The sequence below is a fragment of the Monodon monoceros genome, unplaced genomic scaffold, assembly GCF_005190385.1.
Source record: "Monodon monoceros isolate NGI ecotype Baffin Bay Population unplaced genomic scaffold, NGI_Narwhal_1 Super_Scaffold_16, whole genome shotgun sequence".
In the NCBI taxonomy this organism is placed as follows: domain Eukaryota; kingdom Metazoa; phylum Chordata; class Mammalia; order Artiodactyla; family Monodontidae; genus Monodon; species Monodon monoceros.
In genome coordinates this window covers 73,720,983-73,748,723 of record NW_021703772.1, presented here as the reverse complement: position 1 = coordinate 73,748,723, position 27,741 = coordinate 73,720,983, and the positions used below count along the sequence as shown (strand labels likewise).

The 27,741-nt window shown below is 37.9% G+C and overlaps 1 protein-coding gene across 6 annotated transcripts in view; it reads right to left on the bottom strand.

The window, feature by feature from the left end:
- The window catches only part of CYTIP (cytohesin 1 interacting protein), a 73,098-nt gene that overhangs the window by 19,095 nt on the left and 26,262 nt on the right, over positions 1-27,741 (bottom strand). For 2 of the 6 annotated variants that reach the window (XM_029224686.1, XM_029224689.1), the window contains 2 exons: positions 3,365-3,414; positions 3,096-3,150 (listed from right to left, as the gene is read on the bottom strand). In XM_029224686.1, coding sequence (XP_029080519.1) covers positions 3,096-3,150; positions 3,365-3,414 — 105 coding nt within the window. Of the gene's footprint in view, positions 1-3,095; positions 3,151-3,364; positions 3,415-10,318; positions 11,472-18,299; positions 18,439-23,985; positions 24,022-24,942; positions 25,639-27,741 lie in introns of those variants that run through there. The other 4 variants (XM_029224682.1, XM_029224683.1, XM_029224685.1 and 1 more) reach the window with 4 other exon arrangements.

Here is a 27,741-nt window from a genome sequence, read left to right as displayed (position 1 = left end):
CTTGCATCACTAAGATAGCACAGACATGCTGCAGTCCGGAGGTGAAGCCATTAGCTCACATGAATCCACAAAGTTTCAAGGCACTATAGCCTGCTGTCTACTAATGATAGTTTTGATTTGATTCTTGCTTCATGTAGAGTGTTTATGGTATAAGGGAGAAACATGGGGGAAGCAGTGACATGTCTGTAGAAAAATGAGAAGAGATCCTCGCTGGTTACATTAAGTAAGAGCAAGTGAGTAGACTTTGCTCCTGTTTTCAGTAGCAATCACTGCACATCCTTGGGGATAATCTCATTTGAAAAGAAGTGGTCACAAAAAGCCTAGTGTCTCTACAACAGAATAAGGAGCGTTTCATGTGAATGAGGAACAAGAGAGAGTATTATGCTTCTAAAACCTGATGGAAGAATTAGAGATTTCACCAAATTCAAAAGTAGAGGAGTTAAAAAAGGAGAAGGTCTCTTCTTTTCTCCTAGAGCCTTCTCCCTATTCATTGCAGCTAGAGTTCCATTTTGTTTCTTTATTCATAAAACACATCTTACATAGCAGCTTCCTGTTCCTAATCTAAAAACACACTGACTTTACAACTGTGGGGCTTATATTTAGTCACCAAAGTTTTCTGAAGGCAGCACCAAAGTTAAGATATAAAAACTGATGTGCAGTATAAGGATATGGTTATGCAAAATGCCTCTAAAAGAAATGCAAAAGTGTAATGGAAAAAGAACACAGTAATACTTAAACTACTTCTCTTGCACTTAATTAGACTAGACTTCATTTGACCTAACTCATCACCTTAGCAAATATGGCCATGAAAAGCAGACAGCAAATAAGAAATGAAATTCTTAGGCTATTAAATAGAAATCCATAAAGAAGTCAAAATTTTCCTAAAGCATGAGACAATATGCACATAGAGCCAAATGTTCTTAAGTGTTTCAAATAATAGTTTAAAAATGTTGCCATAGTGAAAGCAATCTTGAGAAAGAAAAATGGAGCTGGAGGAATCAGGCTACCTGACTTCAGACTATACTACAAAGCTACAGTAATCAAGACAATATGGTACTGGCACAAAAACAGAAATATAGATCAATGGAACAGGATAGAAAGCTCAGAACAGGATAAACCCACACACATATGGTCACCTTATCTTTGATAAAGGAGGCAAGAATATACAATGGAGAAAAGACAGCCCCTTCAATAAGTGGTGCTAGGAAAACTGGACAGCTACATGTCAAAGAATGAAATTAGAACACTTCCTAACACCATAAGCAAAAATAAACTCAAAATGGATTAAAGATCTAAATGTAAGGCCAGACACTATAAAACTCTTAGAGGAAAACATACGCAGAACACTCTATGACATAAATCACAGCATGATCCTTTTTGACCCACCTCCTAGAGAAATGGAAATAAAAACAAAAATAAACAAATGGGACCTAATGAAACTTAGCTTTCACACAGCAAAGGAAACCATAAACAAGATGAAAAGACAACCCTCAGAATGGGAGAAAATATTTGCAAATGAAGCAACTGACAAAGGATTTATCTCCAAAATATATAATCAGCTCATGTAGCTCAATATCAAAAAAACAAACAACCCAATCTGAAAATGGGCAGAAGCCCTAAGTAGACATTTCTCCAAAGAAGGTATACAGATTCCCAACAAACACATGAAAGGATGCTCAACATCACTAATCATTAGAGAAATGCAAATCAAAACTATGATGAGGGGCTTCCTGGTGGCACAGTGGTTGAGAGTCCGCCTGCCGATGCAGGGGACACGCGTTCGTGCCCTGGTCCGGGAAGATCCCACATGCCGCGGAGTGGCTGGGCCCGAGAGCCATGGCCGCCGAGCCTGCGCGTCCGGAGCCTGTGCTCCGCAACGGGAGAGGCCACAACAGTGAGAGGCCCGTGTACCGGAAAAAAAAACAAAAAAACCCCTGCAAAATACTGTTTAAATGCTGGAGAGGGTGTGGAGAAAAGGGAACCCTCTTTCACCGTTGGTGGGAATGTAAACTGATACAGCCACTTTGGAGAACAGTATGGAGGTTCCTTAGAAAACTAAAAATAGAACTACCATATGACCCAGTAATCCCACTACTGGGCATATACCCTGAGAAAACCATAATTCAAAAAGAGTCATGTACCACAATGTTCACTGCAGCACTATTTACAATAGCCAGGACATGGAAGCAACATAGGTGTCCATCCACAGATGAATGGATAAAGAAGACGTGGCACATATATACAATGGAATATTACTCAGCCATAAAAAGAAACGAAATTGAGTTATTTGTAGTGAGGTGGATGGACCTAGAGTCTGTCCTACAGAGTGAAGTAAGTCAGAAAGAGAAAAACAAATACCATATGCTAACACATATATATGGAATCTAAAAAAAAATGGTTCTGAAGAACCTAGGGGCAGGACAGGAATAAAGACGCAGACATAGAGAATGGACTTGAGGACACGGGGAGGGGGAAGGGTACGCTGGGACGAAGTGAGAGAGTGACATTGACATATACACACTACCAAATGTAAAACAGATAGCTAGTGGGAAGCAGCCGCATAGCACAGGGAGATCAGCTTGGTGCTTTGTGACCACCTAGAGGGGTGGGATAGGGAGGGTGGGAGGGAGACGCAACAGGGAGGGGATATGGGGTTATATGTATACATACAGCTGATTCACTTTGTTATACAGCAGAAACTAACACAACATTGTAAAGCAATTATACTCCAATAAAGATGTTAAAAAAAAACACATCACTAATGCAAATATATAAAATGCACATTATAAAGAGTACATCACTCTCTTATTTATGAGCTGGCTGATATCAAGAATTTCTGATCAGTCCCAAACCTACCAGAAGACTAAAGCGCTACAAACAAGAAGCAGACTATGTCTCAGGGTGGGTTTTTTATCCGCTGAATGTTTTCTTTCCTAGATGGTACCCAACACACTGAAAAACTACCAAAAACATTGAAAACAAGTCACAGCCTCCATCATTCCCTAAGCCCAACTTCATTCTTTCTCTGCAAATATCATGACATAACCAGTGCCACTTTCTTCACTAAAAGTCTGGAAAATCTGAAAACTGCCCACCTGAATTTCAAACCCAAATTTTCCTTTATCTTGTTTTTCCACAGTAACAAGCTTTCTGTAAAATGAAAAACAAAAAAATTAGGCATGAAGATCAAAGTATAACATTTGGCACATACCTATCATTAAAAATAACTGTCAATAAAAAATAGCTGATGTTTATGTAAACTGTAGTATATAAGACTCTATGTGTGTGTGTGATATCATCAGCCTGGAAAGCTGTGTTCCTAAATATCTTGCTGAGAAACCAAAAAATAAATTAATTTCTTTACCTTTGAGACCAGAAAAAGTCACCTAAAGAACTTGATCTCGTCAGAGCAAGCTGAAAAACACAAGCACACAGTTATTGAAAGGTCCTTAAGACACATCTGCAAAATGTTCTATATCACAAAGGACTTTGTTCTTTATCACCTTCTTTGGCCCAGCTCCTGGGAAATTGTTACGGAAAGGCTGTAATTTCCATTCTCTAGCGATAGCAAAGGAGAGCTGGGAAAGGGACCGTTCAGGCAGTCCGCTTGAAAGATTAAATGAGGCTTCCATAATAATACCCCATGGCAAAAGAGTTAATGTAATGTGGCAAAGCTCCAAAGCTTCCAAAAAGAACTTCACATCTAATCTGTATTTAAAATAGCCTCTGAAAGGTTAACCGCAGCAATTTATAATCACACTGAAATCCAAAGAAAAATAACACCCATGGAATGGCATATAAAACCCAAATAGTTGATAGTTTGGGGAGATGCTGATGAAATGACTGTGTTTATTGTAATAGTTCAATATGTTACTGTTTTTAGCAGGATAAAATCATCTCCAAAGAACTAACTAATACCCAGAAGCACAATTCAGGTGAAATCAGAGACTCAAAACCTCAATTCTTTTTATGATTTATTTTTGCAATAGTTTTAAAAGAGTACAGTGAGATTTCCAGCCAAGAAAGGAAAGGAACCTCAGAATGATGTAAATGGTATAAATAACATCACCTTTACTCCTCTGCATGTTTTGGGAAAAGATCATATAAACATAAGCTTCCAGGATACAGTCTACCGTTATAAACAAAGTAAAAGTTAACAAAAAGTGGCATCTTGTTTTTAAGGTAATTATACTGAGTTTTTGTGTTTCTTGTTTTGTTTATTTGCTTAGGAATTAACAAATGTTAATTAGCTCTTTCTCAAGTGTTGGTCCAGGGCTCCAAAACATAAGCTCATTCTACTAGTTAACCCATGGTGTTTATTTAACTGGCAACCTATTATGCTTCTCATATGTCAAGGACTACAGAAAATATCAGGAGATCAATGCAGGAGTCCAAACAAATAAAAGTAAAATAGAGGATGAAAGCCAGGAGAAAAACACGTAGAAGAAATGAATGCACAAATTAAATCTTCATTAAGGCATTTGTTAGTGGAGAAGTTTACATCACTATAAGGAATTTGAATTACCAAGTACAAAATGTCAGCATTCTCACAAATTTTCTGGAATGGCTCAGTGTTCAGAATTTGGCCACTGGTCAGTAATGTTAACGTAATGAAGACCTACGAAGACCTCTTCCTAACAATTTGATGTAAATTAATTAGATTTTCCTCTCTTGTCAGTTTTGGACTTCAAATCATTTATATCATCGTGAAGACTGCAATAGGAAGGCTCAGAACCAAAAAAAGAAAAAAGTTCTCTATATTTGCTAAAAAAATATCTATTTTCAATTTATAAGGACTAACTGTGGAAGACCTATAACAGTTTGTATGGTTTGTTTCAGCCTGATTTCGTCCTGATAAGTACCATTAACAAGGGTGGGGACCATTCAGTTATGCAGTAGGCTGCCTTCTTGAGGAAGATAGCAGTAAATTCGATATGCCCAAGCATTCTCAACCTCTCTGTTATACTGTACACACATTTTCTTAATCTACTTTCATTATTTCCATTTTCTTGGCTTTGATCCTTATTTCAGATTGTAAAGTACTTAGGTAGGTCATACCTAATCGTGCTATCTGTAAATCATAACTAGGGTTTATATTTAAAATCGTTACTCTTGCTGTCAATATTCATCAGATAATGCACATATTCATTCATGTGGAGGCATAGATGTGTATTTATGTGAAGGGCAGATTGGATTAAATACCTCACTTCTGTTCATAATTCCCCATATCCTTTGGGCCTCTTGGAGAATGTATTTGTTTTACTTTCTACCCCAGTGCCCATCACAGGGCCTGGAGTCGAGTGGAACCGTAAAAACAGCTAAACAGACAAACAGAAGTAAACTACTAGACTACAATACGAGCAGGTAAGAGGTGGTGGGAGATCCAAAGTAAGAGAGCCTTCAACTCTGTCCTTCATTAAATTAAATATCCATAGGAAAAGCTCAAGGGTAGACATTTAAAAATATAAAGTAAAATTTAAAATGAAAGAAAACAAACAATGATAAAAAAACAAACACCGGAATCACAAAACAGCAAGAACCATAAAAAAAGGACTAATAGAAAACAAAGTAAGTCAGTAATGCCTTAATACACAACTGCTAAATGAATGAATGGTGGCAAAAATTAATGAGTCCTTACAATTTTGAGCCTTCCTTCACCAATTTTAAATACCCTTTTGCTAAGCAAATAATCATAGCATTGATGGGAACTTCAAGATTTCATCTCTTCCACCATTTAACCTGCCTTCTAAATCAAAAATTATTCTAGATAGATTCAAATATAAAATTGTTTAAGTCCACATGACAAATCCCAGACTTCTATAGAGAAGGAAATTTCCCCACCTCTCTCGGTCTAACCTTTCTATCTAGCTAATCGACTAGATTAAGATGGAAATATCTGCCTAGCACAAGGTGAGAGGCAGAGCAGATACTCAATTCTTGTGGACTGACTGATCCAGGTCATCAGTGACACAAAGGAAAAACTCAGACTAAATCAAATTATGAATTAGTTTCCACTCTGGATCAGCAATGAGCCTGTCATAGGCACCTAACGTTTAAATAAAAAAACAATTTAAATAAATTAAGCACCATCAAATTCTCTGACACGTTCCACATCTTGCCACAATGCTTACTTGGTTTTGATCTGGGCTGTCAGACTCAGGCGATGTGGAAAGGAACGTTCTCAGGGTTCAACCAACTACCTGCCTAAGTGACAAGAAGTACGTCTGAGGTCTTAGCAAAGGTCTTACACTTTAGAAAAAGTTTTCCCTGCAGCCCTGGAGTGAGCAGCCCTCTTCTAGAATCTGACCAGTGGAGTCTCTGCTCCCTTGACTGCCCTCCCAGCCTGAGCTTTTTCTTAGGGCTGTGGGGATGACAGCAAAACTCATGAATGAGGAACTGGTGTGCAATCAACAGCATATGCTGGCAACAGCTGTCTTTTATTACACATTATCTAATATGAGAAATCTAGGTTTAGCAGTTTGGCAGGGCTGCAAACTACACATTCAATTACATCTGCTGAGTAGACAGCTCTTTAACCCCTTGCGAGCTTCTAAAATAAAGATGCCTGGGGTAGGGCTGAGGATCCGTCTCTTTTGTTTTTAGATGACTTAAAAGATTAGACATCAATGTTAAAAATGTAATTTTTGCTGCTATGCAATGATTCACAATGCCCCTCTTTAGTGCGAAACCAAGACCAAATACTTCAGCTGTCAGTTTGCAAAAACTAGGAATAATCTGCCCCAGAGCCAGCCAGACAGCCCTGCAGAGGAGCTTGTAGTTCCAAACTGTAGCCACTTCTGCTGCTAAGTAACAGCCTGTTACTTCCTGTCCCCTCTGTGTACTCGTTTCCTGAAACTGTTGTGGGTCGGGGAGGGGAGGATACCTATTCACAGATGAGGTATTTTTGGTTTTGTTGTTTGTTTCAAAAGTCCCAAAATTATGTGCTCTGCTCCCTTTCCAGTCCCCTGCCTCATTCTTCCCAATTCTTCCATGAACACAGGTTTGTTTGTTTTTTTTTTTCCTTTTTAAGTCAGGAGCTTTAGGATAGCAGGGCTCCACAGAAATATTCTAAGATTAGCAAAATAATAGAGCTGAACTCAAGTTTTTAACTTTAAGGGCCCTTTAGGAACCCAAATAGAATGTTGTGGCTTCTCAGGAAACTCTCATTGTGGGCCCATGAACCTCTTTTTCAAGAAAAAATTTTTGGATATTGTCTCTAAGCATACCACAGTATGGATTAGAGAATACTTTTCAAATTCTTTTGTAGTGAATTTAACAGTTTTCTACTAAACGTATACATTAAATGACCAAAATATCTTGCAGTCAGGAACACTTGGGAGTTTTGGTAATGGATGGGTGTGTAGCCAGAAATAACGTAAAAGCTCCTGAAGGGCCGAACCCATCCCAGAAATACATGCATTACCGGGTTTAGCACAATATTCTGTACCTGAACTTACAAGTGAAATAACCCTTCCAGAAGTTGTCTATTTAGTAATAATTTGATAACCAAAAGAAAACCAGGCAAAGAGAGTCTGTCTATGGTCCCACTAATGCACATTCAGCCTTCTCCTCTGTTTGTCAGGTTTTCACTATAGCATTCAGTGAAAACTACTTTCCAACGACAACCTACTACCCTTGGGAGAGTGGGTGTAAGGTCCAGTGGTACTCCTTTAGCATTGCCACATTCATCAAGATGACGTTACTTCATCCTGTCTCCTTCCTACAGCGTTTTCTATTGTAGAGATTGTTTTTTCTCTAAAACCATGTTCAGAAGTAGGAGCCATACTGGGAGTGTGTCACCTCCTACAAATAAAGGTATTGAGATCATATAAACACACAGAAATCTGTTTTTAAATAATGTTGAGTATAAACACCCTGGCTAACCAGATAGAGCTTTGCAGAAAGCAAAGCCAATGATAACAAGAAGTATGAATTGTTGACATCAGCCCTGAAAGGGTTGAAAATAACAGTGGGCAGAGAAACACCTGCTTGTGGGATTGCCTCAAAGGGATCTTGCTGCCTGCAGTTCGGTCAGTGCCAAATAGGTGATTATTCTCTAAAAAACCAGTTAAGGGAAATGAACATCCATTCGGAAAATTCTGAACTGTTGGGATAAACTTGCATCAAGCCTCACTGATGATAATTGTATAGAATCAGAAGTATCGTATACAAGATGTTTTGTTTTGCCTTTTTTTTTTTCTTAAGTAAATCTCACAACAGTAAGAAAAAGCTGTTTGAATAGGAAAAGTCTTACCATGGGAAAGAATATGAGAAAAGGGAAAAGAGAACTAAAAAAGATGAGAACATATGAATAAAATAACTGGTGTGGAAATGTGTGTGTATGTGTAGATATTGTACAGATTATACACACACACACACACACACACACACACACACACTCAGGTACATATGCCTACATCCCTCTCATTATCTTCTGCCAATAGCCTTCTACTGATTCCTCTTTTTAGTTCATGCTACCTTCACTCAGGCTTAAAACCAGATGTGTCTCCTCCTTCTTCACTGCCTTCACAGCCAAGCCTCTGAGCCTCTTCTCCATTCCTTCGAATCTTCTTTCTCCAACTACAAAAGTTGCTCCCTCACTGCTAGTCTCTACCCACTTACTGACAAGCATGTTGTCCGACTAAGGTTCCTAAAACCTTCTACTCAATCATGCTCAGTTGTTTCCCTGTGCTGGTCAAATTACTACTTCCTCAGGGAAAGTGTCCAAGTGTTGTGTAAAGCAGCCCAGCTCTGAGGTCTCCCCTCCCCTCCCACACAGACTCTCATCAGGTCCACCTAACACAATAATGTGTTGTTACTTAAACTGCCCTAAGAGCCCCAAGATCTGTGCTGCGGCATTTAAATTATTCCTTTTCTCTGGAATACCCTTCAATATCTGGAATATCTATCCTTCAAGGTTGTATTCAAAGACATGTACTTGGATTGGAGCAGGTATATTATTTTACGTTGTATAATGCCTATTGGTTCTGCCTACTCAATTGTAAACCCTGTAAGACCAGGAAAAAGTGTCCTTCTCATCTTTGTACACCCTACACTGCTGTACACATGAAAAGTGAATAGAGATTTTGGTACTTCCCACAGTTGCTTTCGTTTCAGACAGTAAATTGATAAGAATATTCATTATTATGTTAAACAATGTCATAAAGGCACTTTTGGATTGAAAAGGATCAATCATCCAAACCATGACAAATTATTCCCTTATCTTCATTGTGAAAAATACCAAGGAATCAGCTATGTACATCACTGGAAAAAGATCACGACTCTCCCCCTATGCTGTAACTCTCTAATCCTGAAATTAGAAGACTTAAGAGTAACATATGATGTGCATACAAGATTTAAGGGCAAAAATTCATGCTTTAAAGCAATTCTTAATATTTTCTGTATTCAGATATGTACGTGGGGCATTATAGCAAGTTATTTAACCAAAATCTGAAGAGGTGTTTTGGTTTAAATTTTTTTTTACTAGCTGGAAATTGAAAAATGAAAAAAACCGCACAATAAATCCAGTTGTACATGGATTTTTTTCCAAATGAGTTTTCCTCTCTAGGGAAATACTCTTCAATAAAAATTAAAATAATAGCATAATTATTGAGCACATACTACATGTCAATCACTCTGTTAAGCACTGTACATTTCCTCACTTAAGCCACAGAAGAGCCTCACTGGATGGTTCTATTATTATCTTCATTTTAGAAAAAACAAAACAATCTTAGAGAAGAAAGTGACTCTACTCAAGATTCCACAGCTAGTAAGTGGTGGATCTTGCACTCATTTATCCCATTAAGTCTTAATTCCCAATAGTGTGAGGTATGTGCCAGTGCCCCAGAACTGAAGATAATTTAGTCAATAAAATTTGCCCTAAAAAAAGTATTCTCATTGGATTATGAACTGAAATGACTATCAACGACTGGGAGAGAGGCTGGGAGGGAAGGAATCAATGGGAGACACTGGAAAAAGGAAAAAGGAACAATAACTCTCAAGCTGGTTGTGTCTACATACACCTTCTTCAAGTTGATGCGCTCAGTGATTTTTATTTTACCTGAACACCTCTTCCAGTGAGAAAAACAATCTTCTTTTAACTTTTGCCTTAAAAATGTTGTCTTATAGTCTTAAATCTTCAAGATTTAAGGATTAGTGCAGGAGCTCTCTGGGTTCCTCACCTCCTTCCTCACCCATACTCTGAGCCACTAATTCCAAAGCAGCTAAAATAACATTTTTAATATGCAGTCAGACAAACATATCACTCTGCTCTCAAGAGAACATGAACACTCTAAAAGGTACAAAATAGCAATCATACCTGCTTTCTTCCCCGAGGCAAAGTAGCCACAGTATCTGCCAGCATTTGAAGCCTTCTATTATCATCCATGGGAAAGCTGCCTGTGAGTGTGGGGTAAGAGCTATACGCTGGACCAGCGCAGTACTCCACGAAATTGCCATTGCTGCTCTGTTGCATGAGCCTTTGTAAAGACATGGTGAATAAAGATTACTCCAGCTAGCACATGGTTGAGTGGCCTTGCAGGCTGGGGGAAGCTAAAAGCGTAACCCTCTGACAAGTAATCAAAAGTAGCAAAGCAGAGAGAGCCCATGTGACTTCTGTGGTTTGAGGTACTTGTTACACAAACCTTATCTTGCAGTTCACTCCCATTTCTCAGTGCTCTTTTCTTTAAGCCCCTGAGAAAACCTAAAGCTAGTTTATACCATTAAAATAAGTCGACTTATTTTTTTTTCTCCTTCAGACAGCCAGAACTCTTATGCTTTCATGTTCTATGGCAAGTTGTGTTCAAAACACCATCTGCCTTTTTTTTTTTTCAAAGGAAAAAGAAAAACTTCCCCAAATTCTGCCATTTGTTTGCCATCCACTAGGCTACTTAATATGGTCAGTGCAATGTAAAAGTCAGGAGGTGCGGACATTGAGTTCTTGTGAATATAAGCAAGACTTACAGGATCCAGTCATAAGGTCCTCTCACGAAGTCCTTGGAATGCACTTTCCCCAAAGTACATCTTAGCTCATTAACGGTCATCAAAAAGACATTATATCTGCCACGTGGTCTGTGACCATTCAGCATTCTTCTGATTGCCCTTCCACTACTTTGTCCTCACTAAAATTATCCATTATCTTCACAAAGAACAATGGGAGGGGAAGACCAGCCCATTTAGAGCACAAAGTTGCCCATATCTTAGACTGGAATTTGTCACAGCATCAGCAAGTGGTCCCAGGGGAGGAATGAGGAGGCCATGAAAGTAATAGGCAGACCAAGGTGGCACAAGAATGTTGCCAGTTGGTCCCTGCCTATGCATATGGGCCAAGGGTACCATCATGAATTACTCAAGATCACAGATGCTTTTATTGGCTGGGGGGTGGGGGGATTGGGGACATGCAGTTTTAAGAGACTTGATTTTAGAGAAGGAGCAGTGTATATAAGTAGAAGGAAGATTCAAAACAAAAATAAAAATGAGAAGTTTTGCATAGTATAAAAAGTCAATTGTCATTTTCAAAATCATTTGGAAGGTCAATAGTAGAATTTTAGAGACAGGAAGTCTTTGAACTAAAATGGAAGTCAGTGTGAATTCAGCTCAAGCAGAACCTGCCAAATGTAAATTGTAAAATCTTCTGAGTTAACAGTGCTTCAAGAGACCCTATCACAGCATGACTCATTACCATTGGAATTGGATAATGACATGAACAAAATGATGTCTCCAAAGACATAAAAAGATCTAAATCAGGGATTACAAACACATATGCCATCTGGATTCAGGTAGGTAAAATAATATAACATATATGTGTAAAACAAAAGGGAGTGGTAGAGACTTTGGCAACTAAAAATATGGTCAATTATAAAGACATTTATGTAATGTGTGTGCGTGTGTGTGTGTGTGTGTGTGAGAGAGAGAGAGAGACAGAGAGAGAGAGATTGATTTTAAAAACATCTCCAGGCTGCTATAAGGTACATGACTTAAATCAACACTGTTACTTGAGGACAGCAGTCTTCCTGTCCTCTGGGAATTTTATAAAATTAGGGAAATATTTTAATATTTCAAAATACCAAATGGAAATTACATATTTGCTTGATATAAGGCCACTAGGCCAACCAACAACCAAGTTTTACAGATGGATGCTAAAATTGTATCAATTTAGTTGTGTGATACTAATCTTAAGCTAATATAAATTACAGAAATCTATTATTAAATTAAGAAATTGGAAAATAAATTATCTTTTTACTTAATTTATGAAATGTGTTTAACAAGTAGAATATTTCAAATCATGAGATCCATGGCTGTAAAATTGGAGTCAAAGGCAAGTTTGACATTCAGCCAGTACATACTGGTATGGTCACACTTGTTAATTACATATTTATGACTTGGTCTATTTTGATTGGTCAGTTCCCTGTTCTGATTGTCAGGACCTGTGTCATACTAGTTATTAAATATTTTTAATAACATCCCTGATCAAAGGTATCCTTTGTGACAAAATGTGGGGAAAAACTAATCTTTCCATACAAATGTGACTTCAACCCTCAAACCTTGATTTACAAAGGTGTTCTACTATTTACAACTTCTCTTTTCTATAGAATTTACCTTAAGACAAATATAATAGCCTGAAGCTGTCTTCCCCTTCATCATCCCCTTTATTTTATAATAAAATGAAACCAGATCAAGCTATCTACCTGCTCAAAAGATTTCACGAGTCCCTCATTGTCCATAAAATAAAATTAAAAGTAAAATTAAATTAAAGAATTTCAAGTTCTTACCTAACTTCATCTCTGAAATGTCATATCACTTTTTTTAGAGACATCAATGGTTTAATGGATGGGGGATCTTACACATCTGAAGCAAGGTCCTGGAGCAATACCCCACTGTGTGCTGCAGACGGAGGGCAGGACATGGTATCTGCCTTCGCTCTCATATCACTTTTTTCAGATCATTCTTTTAAGACTTAATATTTTATTGTTAGACTACAGTTAATTGTACACAAGTCTGTTTCTACACTGTCTAATTTCCTCTAATTACCTTGAGCACAAGGCCCATCTCTTATCTTTAAATTTACACTCATGTCCTACATCTATAGGTGTTCAGTAAATGTTTGTTAAGAAAAAGAAAAGGGTAGAGCAGTAGATATTTAACAAAATGAATTCAACAATATTGTTCTAAAACATCAAAGAAGAAAAACTAAACTGGCAGAAAATTTTTGTGCTATTAACCCATATTCCAAAGTGCTATAGTCTTCTATAAGAGTGATCTGAAAGATGTGGACAGAACCTTTTACAGTAGTCAAAGTAGTCAAAAAATCATGAGACTAGACCCAGGTTACTTTATCAGTGCTATACCAAATTTTCAAGATAAATACAAATCTTATATTAATAGTCCCAGAGCATAAAACAAGATGCATTCTCTAAAGCTAATTAATCTGATCCTAAACTATATATAGAGGGAAAAAAGGAAGGAAGGAAGGAGTGAAGGAAGGAAGCAAGGAAGGAAGGAAGGAAGGAAGGAAGGAAAGGAGGGAGGAAATTAAGCTAATTAAGCTAATCTCACTTATTAATTCTGATACAATTAAAATATCAAATTGAGTCCAATAGTGTATTAAAAATAATACCTCTCAACGAAGTAGGATGTACCCCAGGAATACAAGGATACTTCAACTTTAGGATATAAAATACTAACAGACGTCACTAAATCTCTGGATGAAAGAAGAAATTCAATGCAATAGACACCGACAGTATAGTGATTCATCTTTGCTTTGAAAAATCCTAAATAAATGAGGAATAGCAGGAAAACTTTCTTAGCATAATGAAAGGTATCTACCAGAAACACCCACAAAATACCATCTTCAATGTTGAAATGTGTTTCCATTACAGTGAGAAGGAAAGCAGAGATGACAGTAGCCCTCACCACTGATCACTGTTGTAGTTCATATCACAGACAGGAGGTATAGAATTTGTAAAGAAAGAGACTAAACTATAAGGTTTGTTGGTGCTGTGGTTGCATAACTAGAATATCCAAGACAATCCACTGAAGAACAGACTTAATAAGATAGTTTTCCTAGATGTAAGATTCTAAGGGTAACACATAAAAAGAAAGAAATTTCTCATACAGCAGCAGTGGATGATATGAACTGGTAATATCAGAGGAAAGAAATACTATCAAAACAGCCAAAAATTCATAAAACAGGAATGAACTTAGCAAGCATTTGTAAGATTTTATGAAGAACATTATAAAGTCCAGAGTAAGGGAAAAAATACCATGTTCCCATATGAGAAGAGTCCTTCTTGTAAAGATGTCTATTATCCCCAAATTTTCTAAAATATTCAATGTACTGAATTCAAAATCACACAGGTTTTGTTTGTTTGCTTGTTTATAAAAGTTGACATACATTCTTACACTCATCTGAAAGAGAAAGTGCACAAGACGAGCTAAGAAAAATTTTAAAATAATAATGGTAGGGGATAGAGGTAAGGATGAGCATTGAGAAAATCACCCTACTTGGGTATCAGAAAATATTACAAGAGTTAGGACTGTATGGTCAAATAGAATAGGTCAATGAAAAGAATAATGACAAATCAAATATTGTCAATGAATAGAGAATCCCAAAACATATCCATGAATATTCAGAAATTTACTATATCATTAACTTATTTTAATTCATTAGGAAAAGAATAACCCCTTCAATAAATGGGTTGGTACCCGTGTGGAAACAATTAAGTTATAGTCTTTTATTACATTATAATAATAAATTCCAGGTGGCTTAAGGAGTTAAGTATAAAAATAATTTTAAATATTTAAAATAATAGCAAAAACATAAAGTATTTTAGTAAGATTAGATTGGGAATGGTTTTCCTAACAATACAGAGAAGTCCAGAGAGCATTAGTAACATAAATAACTTCCATTCAAAGAAAAACAACTTCTGTTCAATGGAAGCTATAATATACATAGGTTAAAGCTAAATGACAACAAGAAATTATTTGTGATACATAATTGATTAAAGGCCATAATACATAAGGAATACTTTATTCTTTGAAGAAAAGTAGTTTTAGATGATTAAAGGCTCTGAACAGATAATTTACAGAGAAAGCTCAAATCATCAATATACTTAGTAAAGGATGTTCAAACTTACTAGGAATCAGGAAAGTAAAACTTGAAACAACAGTTAGATACTAACTGTTGCCTACCAAAAAATGAACAAAAAATAAAAATTGGCAATATCCAGTATTGGTGAAGTTACAAGTAAATGGGCTTTTAGCACTTTGTAGGAATATAAATCAATAAAACTTTATTAGTGGGGTAATTTGACAGTATTGAAATTTTAAAATGCACTCCAGGAATTCTACTTTTAAGAATTTATCCGACAGAAGTACTCTTACATGTGCAGAAAACAAGTATGTTTCTTGTGACATTGTTTGAAATTGTGAAAAACTGAAGTTTTAAATGTATATCAGTTGAGAAGTAGCTACATAACTTACGATAATTTAATTCAATGGAATGCTCGGCACCCACTGGAAAGTATAAAATAAACAGTTACGTGCATAAATATTTTTAAGACAGATAAAGTAGGGGAAAAGATAGAACAATGTGCCCGATATGTTTCCATTTATTCTTTTTTCTTAAAGAAAGAGCATGTATCTATATGTACAGTGACACATACAGACATAAAAAAGACTACATAATATGGATGGTTCCCCACATAAGATGGTCTGACTTAGGATTTTTCAAATTTACCTTGGTGTGAAAGTGGCATTCAGTAGAAACCATACTTTGAATTATGAATTTTGATCTTTTATCAGGCTAGCAACATGGGGGACGATACGCATGATGCTGGGCAGGGCAGCAAGCCGTCGCTCCCAGTCAACCACCTGATCACGAGGGTAAACAAACAATAGACTTTACAACCATTCTGTTTTTCAGTACAGTATTCAATATATTACATGAGATATTCAGCATTTTATTATAAAATAGACTTAGTGTTAAGTGATTTTGTCCAACTATGTAGCCTAATGTAACTGTTCTGAGCTCATTTAAGGTAGGCTGGGCTCAGCTATGATGTCCAGTAGGCTAGATGTATCAAATGCATTTTCAACTTACAATATTTTCAGTCTATCTGGATGTAAACCCATTGTAAGTCGAGGAAGATCTGTATATACTAATCTGTTAACAGTGGTTACCTCTGGAGAACGAGTTGAGGGAGAAAGTGGGAAGGTTTGTGAAGGAAGACTTCCAAATTTTGTTCTATTATATATATGGTTTGAACCTTTTTTAATAAGTATGCATTCTTATATTAGTTGGTCAACTTTTAAAATATTAATAACTCACAGAGAATTTTTAAAAGCCAATCACATTTTGCTGAGAATACCTTATGATCTTCTAGGTCCTCATACCGTTTATGCTTACTGATAAGAATTACTGGTCTATCTACTGAATGTTTGCCATTTGTTTATAGGCTAAAATTTTATTTTGCTTAATGGGATTTTTTAGGTAATTCTTTCATATTTCTTTATCATGTTCTTCCAACCAAGCAAAATTCCTCCTCAAAAAGGACTGCTGAAGTCTCCACGAAATAGTACAGTAAAGGAGAGTAGTGCAATCACGCCGCTAATTCTTATGGAAGCAAAGGGCATTAGTTTGTCCTGTTGAAATCTGCGGTTCTCAAATGGCAGTTATCAACTGCCTAAGAGTTCTCATTAGTCATTATTACCTCCACCTTCCCCCACCGCATACACACTGTTCCATTTCAAAATCAGAATCTTTTATCAAAATTCAAGGTAAACAGGTGACAGTGTTCCTTCCTCTTCCTTTAACTAACACCCTGTGTCACACTCAGGGTTCAGCTTTTACATAACTTGCTCGATGGGGGTGGGCAGAGCCACCCCACAGAACTGAGAAGGGCTTTAGTGCTTTAGAAAGTAGCTTCTTAGAAAGCAAGAAACCTGTTTGGGACTGGAATTTTGTGTAATACTTGGAACAACAAAATACTTACTTGAGATGTAGGTAAATTCCCCCTGGCCTTTGAATAAAATCCAAACTTTTTAGCCTGTCATTTAAGGTCATGTTTGTTCTAGTAGATCCTATGGCGTCATATCAGACCACATCCTAGTCACACTGGCCTTCCTTCTAACCCTCCAACAGAAGCAGTTTCTCCTCAGGGCTTTTGTACTGACTCTTCCTTCTGCCCGGATCACTGCTCTCCCCACCAGTCTTCATTTGTCTTGTTTTCTCTCTCTCTTTCTGTCTCTCTCTTCAAATCTCAGCTCAAATGCTATCTACTAGAGAGCCCCCAAATATTCCTAACTGAATGGATAAAGGTGTTAAACAGGCTGCATCCAAACGGAACAGCTCCAAAGAGAGCTTTCACCTTGGAGTTCTCTAAGTAGACACCCCTCCAATCTGCTCACCCCCCAGAGCTGCCTGGATTGGCCACCTGGTGGAGACTTGCCTTTGACAATAGCAAGAGAATCAGCAGAGAAGGGCCAGCAAGAAGCAGCTTAATGGACTGATCCTCACCTTCCCCGTCTTTGTTTTCAGAGTCTAGAAAGGCGGCAGGGGCAGGTAGTGGGAAATGTGTGTGCACCAGAAGGAAGTACAGAAGAGCAATAAGGTAACGTCTTAGAACATCAGAATCCCCTATTTTCTTTCTATCCCTGTCTAATTACAATTTCAGAAAACGATATGCAATCTCAACTTCTTTGATATTCAAATGTAACACAGGGAAGAATAGTATAGTAGTCATTTCTATGTATAATCTAACACAGAGACTAACAGTGGGCATCAGTAAATATTTTTTAACTTTACTGAGTTAAAATAATAAAGCCAAACAAATAAGCACAAGGTAGTAAGGACAGGAGATAAACCACTAACAATACATCTTCCTTTGGTAATCACAGTGCTTGTTAGAATAGAATCAACTATACATCGAACTGAAACTATATATATATTCTTGAAGTCATCAGAAGATACCAGCTGAACTTACAGAATGTTAGACTGGAAGGAACCTCAGAGCCATGTCATCTAACTCCCTTAATTTTCAGATTAAAAAAAATAACGCCTAGAAAATGTAAGTCTTGCCAAAGAGACAGAGTAATTTAATGGCAGAACTATGGCTGGACTACTTGGTCTCCTTCAACTCAATTCTACAAAAATTTATTGCGACTATAGTCATAGTAACAGCTAGGCAATGTGCTAAAGAGTTTAATCCCATAAAACAATGAGAATAGTATTATATTTCTCATGCTTTTCCAGATGAGGATACTGAGGCTAAAACCCCTGCCCAACATTACACAGCTGATACCTAGGATAGCTGGGATTAGAATCCACATCATCCATTTCCAACGACAAGGTTAACCACTATGCAAAACTGCCTTCCCCAAATTGTGCTAACACTGTGCGTATGAGCCAGGTATGACTCCTGCCCTCATGGAGATCAGAATCTGGTAGGAAAGATAGAGAAAAAAATGTCTCAGTGTGACAGCAATTAAAACAGTGATTCGAACAACCACTATGAACTTACCAAAGAACAAAACAGTACTCCCTCTACTATAGTTCATCTCATACCCCTAAGAATTTTACAATCTAGATAAAATGTTATTATCTGTATAGAATTAACCATAATAAAAAGGAAAAGTGCCAATTATTGCTCACTATCTTTCTTTCTTTTTTTTTTTTTTTTTTTTGCGGTACACGGGCCTCACACTGTTGTGGTCTCTCCCGTTGCTGAGAACAGGCTCCGGACACGCAGGCTCAGCGGCCATGGCTCACGGGCCCAGCCGCTCCGCGGCATGTGGGATCCTCCTGGACCAGGGCACGAACCCGTGTCCCCTGCATTGGCAGGCGGACTCTCAACCACTGCGCCACCAGGGAAGCCCTATTGCTTACTATCTTATAGGTTAAATTCTATCTCCCCAAATGATGTTGAAGTCCTAACCCTTGGTATCTGTGAGTGTGACTCATTTTAGAAACAGGGTCTTTGCAGATGTCATCAGGTTAAGATGAGGTCTTAGGGTGGCCCTAATCTGATATGACTGGTGTCCTTATAAGAAGAGAAAAATGCCATGTTAAAAACAGACACACAGGAAGAACACAACGTGATGTCAGAGGCAGAGTTCGGATCGTAGGCTTTACAGTTGTAAACTAAGGAACACCCACTATCAACGTCCAGCACCAGAAACCGGAAGAGGCAAGGAAGTATTCTACCCAGAGTCTTAGATGGAACATGGCCCTATGACAGCTTGATTTCAGACTTCTAGCCTCTGCTACTGTGAGGGAAAAAATTCTGTTGTTTTAAGGCACTAAATTTGTGATAATTTGTCATGGTAACTAGGAAATTCATACGCTAGGAAACACATACACTCTCTATTCTTGCTTACATTTAGAGATATTATGACAATATTAGAAGTGCAATGTGCTGTCAATCTCAAGAACAGATAGGTGATTGTTCAGCACCTCATTGGCCAGGATATTAACCCAAAACACAGTGGAAGTTCTTTGAAATAACCAGTATCGAAATTTAATATACAAATATATGACAAAGAATTGTGCTGAATTCAGAAATAGTGACACCTTCTCTTTAGCCAAGCACTGTGGACGTTCTATTTCACTAATAAGCTGCAGAGTGGGGGTCAGAAAGGTTGTGAAATGAATGATTTAACCTAAGATAGTTGGACAGCTGGCCTAGTTCCCAAAAGAGAAGTCTGCGAAATTTTCCATGAAATCCTGACACTGTTTTAAGAGGCAGCAGCTAGGACAACTCCCTCCTCATCAGTGGAAAAGTACAGAAGTCTCCTGACCAAGCACCTGACTGTGTGGTCCTGCCTGTGTCAGCCAGAAACTGGTCCATTTTTCTTGTTGGGCAAGGATACTATCTTCTACTTAGGAGTACTTATTTCCAGTGTTGAGCAAACCCACCAATTACAGCATGTAGACCCATTTACACCTCTGAACGTAAAGAGGGGACTGTTGATGTAAAACCAGTAAAAGGAAAAGAGGTCTGAGGAAAAAGCAGTAGCAATGATTTAAGCTCCAGAAGATCTTGCTTCCTTCTCTAGCTCCACCATCTATCAGCCCTGGGGCTTGCTTAGGCAAAGTTAGTACCAATGTAGGGTACGTTTTCCCATATACCCAACGCAGGGAGAAATGCCACATCAATCTGTGGATCAAAATAAATGACATAGGAAATGAAAAAGATCTTTGAGAATGTAAAGTCCTATAACAATTTAAGGGTTTTAAATGTTCCCTGGAGGCTGCTAGAATTTGACACACAACCTACCCTCCTCTGGTACCGTATTTCTAAAGACCATTACACACACTGATTCTATTACACATACCAAAAGGGGGGTGGCAGAGTGTTCCAAATCCAGAGAATGCCATAACATTAGCTACAGAGTCAACTTCAGACTCCATCACATAGTTTGCAGCACCTTCCCTAACCCATGTCCAGCATTCTTTCACAGCTGTATATTCCTGTGTGTGCCCTTACAAGCACACTGCTTATGAAAGGAATAAGGCCAACTGGTTCAGCTTGAGCTCTCAGACCCCTGGGCAAGTTAATTAACTGACCTGGTCTCACTGTCCTCACCTATAAAATGGGATCAATCATTCTACATATCGCCAAATAAAGTGTAACAGGACCTAGCACATAGTAACTGCTCAATAAATGTTTCCTGTAATCATTGTTATTACTATTATTCACACTTTTCCCTGCAACTACCCTGGACTGCTGTGCTCCCTGAATATGCATGGTTCTTTCCAACTTAACCTTTGTTCATAACACATGGTTCACCTGGATTCACTTACTTCACCTCTATCTGTAGAAATCCTACCCATTCTCCCAGGCCAAGTTTAAATGCTACATCCTTCATGAAGCCTTGCCTGATATCCCCAAGCAGATATGAGCATCACCTCCCCAGAGCATCCAAAGTACATCTAAAGGACCTCTCTTATGATAAATCACACGTTGCCCTGTGAAAATTATGTGCACCTGTCTTTCTTCTGTAATAACTTGTAAGCCCCCAGTCCTACCCCAAGACAGAGATTCTTTCTCATTCATCTTTGTATCCCTCCTGCCCTTACAAGAGTGACTTTCTCATAAGAGCTGCTTGGTATGTATTTGATGAATACATCCATAATCTCCCCAAAGCTCTGGCAGCTGATTTATTCTCCTAGTGATTCTTTTCTTTGGGCAATGTAGGTATTTGATGAATAATATTTACTGTGTGCTTAATACCTAATGTAAGTTATATTTACTGGGTAGTTTGGCTTAATTATAATGAGAATGAAATAATTTGGCAGTTTAAAATGAAAATGCAATACAGTAATAATATATATTTTAAACTTTATTTCTATTATGATAAGTTGCCATCAATTGCAGTATTCACCATTGATTTACTAACAACCTTTCAAGGAAAACTTTCACATTAAATGTGCCCATAGATGGTAAGAAGCATCTTAATTTCAGAAATGTAAAGGGTAAAGTAGAGGTGCAACAACATGAAGAAGTGCAGTCAGGGCTCTTTTCTCCCAATACATATTCCCCTCCATACCCCAAGATGTACACACATTAAACTAGACTCACCCAGTCAGTCCTGTAGAGCAGAACACAGCCTAGCATCTCATTTATCTCAGACTTCTCTTTTTCTATGGATTGGACCTCACGTTTTGTCACTTCTGCCTCTAGAATGTCTAACATCTGTCTCCTCCTTTCCATGACCACCTGCTGCTTCCAAGCTGAGGCCCTGGGTTCAGTCCTCAACACATACAATAGCAGGCAACGGGTCTCTCAATATAGAGTCTCCCAAACCTAACTATTACTATCTAATCATGTCCTACCCCATGCCTACTGAATTAAGTTTAGACTTCTTAGCCTTGCATTAAATGTTACCCACCGTCTAATCCTTACCTAATGTTCCAGTCTTAAGTTTTAATCTAAATAAATTGACTTAGAGGTGCCAAGATATAATAGCCTTCCTCCTGAGAACATACCTAGCACTGTCATACCTCTGCATCTTTTTTAAAACTATTCCCTCTTCCTAAAACTCCCTTCTATTCATTGAAATCCCCTCTGCTATTAAGAGCTGAGTTCAAATTCCACCTCCCCTGTGAAGTATTCCCTTTTGACAGCAGCCAAAATATCTCATTACCACTACTGAACTCCCATAAAATTTAGTATCTGCCCCATTCACATAACCCTTGGTACATCACCATATAACCCAGTTATTTATTTGCATGGCCATTCTCCTATTAGGACAGGAACCCCAATTTATATCTATTTGTGACCCTCGTAGATTTGAACATCTTGGTTTAGTAAAAATTGGATTAACATATGTCAAATAAGTAAGATTTTTGAAACAGGTAATTTCGTTGATTAGATGTCACATGGCGGTTTCTGAGATGACGCGGAGGGAGTCAGACCGAATAAAAATTACTGAAATTAAGAATTTTATTTCAAGCTATTTCGCACGCTCACACGGGACACTCAGAAGCGTGGTAGAGGAACACACCAGACATGTTTAGAATGCACTAAAAGGCGAAATAGCCATTGTCCCAACCAAATTTTGTTTTTTAGACCAAGCAGAACAAGTGCAAAGTGGAAATTATAAAACGTTAGTTTCAGAGTCAGAGAGGGGGCAAACCAGGGTGTAAGTAATCTACAAAATATCTGTATTTTGCATTAGCGGTGTCAGGAAAAATGTATCATCACCATTTTACAGGAAAGAGAGAAGCAAGGAAAAATAATGCCATTTTGCAGGAAGAGAAAAGGAAGCACTTTATGTCTTTCTCGCTAGTGGTATGAATTCAGCAGATAAGCTCTGTAACACAGAGAATTTCAGCACCACCCTTCTCCATAAGACTGGAGAGGAATAAAAATGAAGTCTGTGTAAGAGATGCATCTGGAGAGAGACAGTAATTACTGGCCAGGACTGTTTAAAATTCTCAGTAGGACCTCAAAGAAACACACTGAACATGGCTGAGCAACGGAAGGAAAGCATAGCAACTGCTTGGAGGGAGGAACAAAGAGAGGAAAATATAACCCTGGCTTCCAGCTACAAGCTAAAAACTGAATGAAGGAAAAGCCAGATTGTATCAATCTGTCACTCCTATCCATGATGTGATATTCAACTCCACCATAGGTGTATAAGATGTACTTCCCCTCCCTGGTAAGAATATTGTTAACATTTCCTAGTCTTTCTCATGCCGCTGCATTTCCCCTCCCTAAATAATACCTATCATAAGGGCCAAGTGTGTTTGTGTCACATATTTTGTCTTACACACCTGGCAAAAATTCTCTACATATTACATACCGATACAGAACCAAATAGGGAATCTTTCCTTCCCTCTTGACTCCAGAAAACAGACCCAAGATTTCACTCCCAGAACCAAGGGTTGTAAGGTGTTTTTTTGCCAGGCTACTGACTCCCATCTTTCCCTGGCTTTGAGAGTCAATTTACTAACTAGATTTTAAAGTAGATTTTTCAAAACAGGTGTTTTTGAAATATTCTTTCTAAAATGCAGGGATAGGGACTTCCTTCATGCTTCAGTGGTTAAGAATCCGCCTGCCAATGAAGGGGACACGGGTTCGAGTCCTGGTCCAGGAAGATCCCACGTGCCGTGGAGCAACTAAGCCCGTGTGCCACAACTCCTGAGCCTGCGGTCTAGAGCTCACAAGACCCAACTGCTGAGCCCACGCGCCACAACTACTGAAGCCCACGCGCCTAGAGCCCGTGCTCCACAACAAGAGAAGCCACCACAATGAGAAGCCCGTGCACTGCAACGAAGAGTAGCCCCCGCTCGTCGCAACTAGAGAAAGCCTGCGAGCAGCAATGAAGACCCAATGCAGCCCAAAATAAAAATAAAATAAATAAATTTTTTTAATTAAAAAAGAATTAGCCAGGAACCTTTAAAAAGATAAAATAAAATGCAGGGATAACATGAGCAATGGTGTTCACTACGATTAACTGATTTGTTTTCCAATTACTACTAACCGATGACTTCATTTTTCAAAGGGTAGAAATTCCCTAAAATAGTAAAGAGTTCACAAGTGCATAGCAATATTGATTTGTCACTCTCCACTGGACCCGTTGCTTGCTGTTTGCTATCCTTTGCTTAATGGTTTGGCTTTTGAAACATGGCTCACTCTTTCAAGCAACTGGAAAACAAAAACCCCCTAAATTAGTGAACTCCCCAGGAAAAAGAGTATACTTATCCGCAATGCTGGGTAGGCGGGTTGGGTAGGGACACACTAGGAAGTAAAACAGCCTTTGTCATTTTCAAGTGAACCGCCTTGCCCTAGTGTGACTTCCCCTTTCCTCCACTTTTGGAATGCTATTTCCCTAGAGGCAGGAATCATGTCATGGAAACTTTAGACTGCATGGGACTTTGAAGATTGTCTAGTCCTTGCTCAAAAAACTCTGAACCCCTCTTTGTCATTCTCCAAGGGAGGAGTAGTTAGTTATTTACTCGATTCCATGGGCTTGTGAAGGTTTTAGGTGTGGAGAGGAATGCAGTTCCGCTATTTTGCTTTTAAGTACTGAAAGTCTGTTAGTTTTATTTAATTTTGTGATTGCCTTTCTTTTTATTTCCTTTTTTAGCCCCGCTTTTTTTTTTTTTTTTTGCCAAAACTCTAACACAGTTTGCAAAGACACACACAAAACTGGCATGCAAACCCCGTTTGAAAAAAAGTAGGGCAGGCTGGAAGGAAACAAGTAGACTCCCCAGAAGAAATTGTACTTGGCATTAATTTTTCTATTTACATTTTTTTTTCTTTTTTACAGCTGGTATTTGAACTGCTAAGAATAAGCAAGACACAATGGGCTTTACAAAGGGAAGGAAAGAAGATAAACATTGAACCCAAATGCCAACATCATAGATTAAATAAAATTTCCCCCAATTCTATGAATGTTTCATCCCTAGCTTTAAAAATGCAGCATTTTTTTTCTTACCAAGGTTAACACCATACACTCTGTACATTTCTTCTTGTTCCACATTTCTGGTAGATGAGAAGCCATTATAAAGTTTGAGCTGGAGAGACCTTAAAAATTAACCAATGCTCTCACTGACTAATATGGACAATTCGATACAAAGAGGTAAACCGACTTGGGTCACTGGCGGCAGCTGTAGAACAAGGCAAAGGTCTCCTACCTCACAGAGCAATGCTCTTCCTGCCAAACCATACTACCTTTTACTGGAAGATCATCATGAGAACCCACTTTGCCGTTTTCTCACCTTTCTTCATAAATCCAAATTTTCAATCATTTTTTATGGTCTTTCAACTAATCTGTAAAATTTCAACATGGCACAAGTAATTTTTCAATAAAATACAAAATAACCAGTTCATTTTGTTGTAATGGTATCAAAAGTTCCAGCTCTCTAAACTTACTATGTTTCTATTCCTCCTAGTAAAAATAATTCTTTGTTGCTATTTTCTGACTTTAGACCAAATTCTCATACATATTTCTGTTTTTGCTCTTTTCCTACTCTTTTTCATGTGCTACAGATCAGATTGCTAAGATTTCTGAAGCCTGACACAAGAATCGTTTAGTACTCAATCCTGCTGCCTACTGCCTGTCATCCATCCATCAATTCAAAAATGAATATGTAGGAATGTATTTCACAGTCTTGGCAGGACAAATTTTTTAAAGACTCTTACTGATTTACAACATTATACTAAATTGCTAGAAATATACTCTGACAAAAAATAACTCTCAATACTAAAACATAATTATAGGAAAGCAAAAAAAAAAAAAAACCTGGAAAAAAGTCTGAGATAAAACAACTCTAAATGAAACTGCTTTTCTTATTACTTATTCTTCTAAATTAAATAAATCTAAGACTTTTTTTTGTCCTTGATTATTTAAGGTAGAAAGGAAAGGAGGTAGAATACAGATTCAATCATGGTAACTGGAATTTCATTAGAAAATAAAATTAATATGTTAAAGCAAAAAACTCCGTTGTACTAAAATATGCACCCTGAATTAGCATGACCTTTTTTCATGGGAAGGAAAAATATCATGGATATAAGGAATCTCACTCTCTAATAAATATTCTATCCACTGAGCCCCTTCTGTCTCAGGTGGAAAGCTAAGGAGATGCAAAGTTAATTTAATATACACATAATAAAGTTTTTAAAACACACGTGGACATTGTCACAGACTTTTTGTTCAATATCAGTCTACGTAAGAATAAGAATTTGGGGTAGTCATTGCAAAAGCATCCTAAGTGTGCTGCCTAGAAAAAGTATGCCTGTTTTCCTCTGGAAAAATGAAATGGGAAGAAAGAAGAAGAAAGAAGAGCATAGGGGAAGGAGGAGGAAATAAAAAGGAGAAGAAGAAAGAAAATCAGCAGGGGAAGTAGAAGGTTGAAGACTCTTCCTGAGTTATGGTGAAGACTCTCTCAGCAGGAGAAAGATGATCCTATTTGACTCCCAAACTCTTTTTTAACTTCAAAATTCATGTCTTTTTGTCCAACTGCCCCTTCACATCACCCTTCTATCCACAATGAAGTTCACCTACAATCTCAAAATCAGCAAGTATGATTGGAGTATGAAACATCCTTGGCATAATCCCGTTCCTCTGCTTCATTTATAGACAAAGAAACTTAGGTAGAAACAGGGTATTCAGTTTGCCCAAGAACACATAGAAACTTATTCTAAATAAGTTAGAAGAAATAAATTAATTCCAAAACAGAACTACTCTGGGCAGGAGGTGGTGGGGTGGTCCTTTAGATCAGTTTACCAAAAACTTATAACTGAATATTTAGAAAAGATATATTGTCTGTCCTCAAGTGTTCAATCCCATGTATATAAAGACACTAAGTTGAAGGACTCAGAATGACCTTTTACTAAAAGTTTTCACAGGAGTATATCTTCCTGGTCCTTGAGGTTCTTAACCAGAAGAGTTGGAGCTGAACTAGTTGGTGAAAAAGCAAACTTCTTTCACTGAGTTTATTTCATGTAGAAGAAACTTCAATATGGAAAATAACTTTAGAATAAAGAAAGCCCCAATTTTAGTCTTTCATAGGTTGTGGATATCTGGGAGGTGATTCAGAGAAGAAATCAGGAAGAAGCTAAGACCCTAATGACAGGGTTTGGATAAAGCAACGATAGATAAATAACTTGGTATCAGTCTTCCGATTATCTAAAAGAGGACATGACTGATGTCCTCAGATATCCCGATAAGAACAACCTGGTTATTACTCTTCAGATGATTACTTGAGGTGGTACTTTCCAGAAAAGAAAACCATTTGACATTAGCATGTATTGTCAAGGGAATTTGTGAAGTATCTTTTTCTAAGTTCTACAAAGTTAAGCAAGACATCTGGGGAAGAAGGTTGGATGAAACCCAGTGACTACATATAAGAACTGAGCATGTGGGACTTCCCTCGTGGTCCAGCGGTTATGATTCGGTGCTTTCACTGCCGTGGCCCGGGTTCAGTCCCTGGTCGGGAAACTAAGATCCTGCATGCGGTGTGGCACGGCTGTAAAAAAAACAGAACTGAGCATGTAAGGAGTGAGTATCATCAAGCACCCATCTAGCCCTAAGAAATCAAGCAAATGACCAAGAATGTGGAGAAAAGAAAATATATCCTATTCTCTAAAACAAAAACAAAAAACCATAAAACGACAACAACAAAAAGCAAACAAAAACACGAGGTAAAAAGGAAATTGCCTGAGTCTGTCTCCCAGCATTTGCAGAAGAGAACACGCTGTTTGCAGCTACAAGGACTGAAAGATACTATCAAAA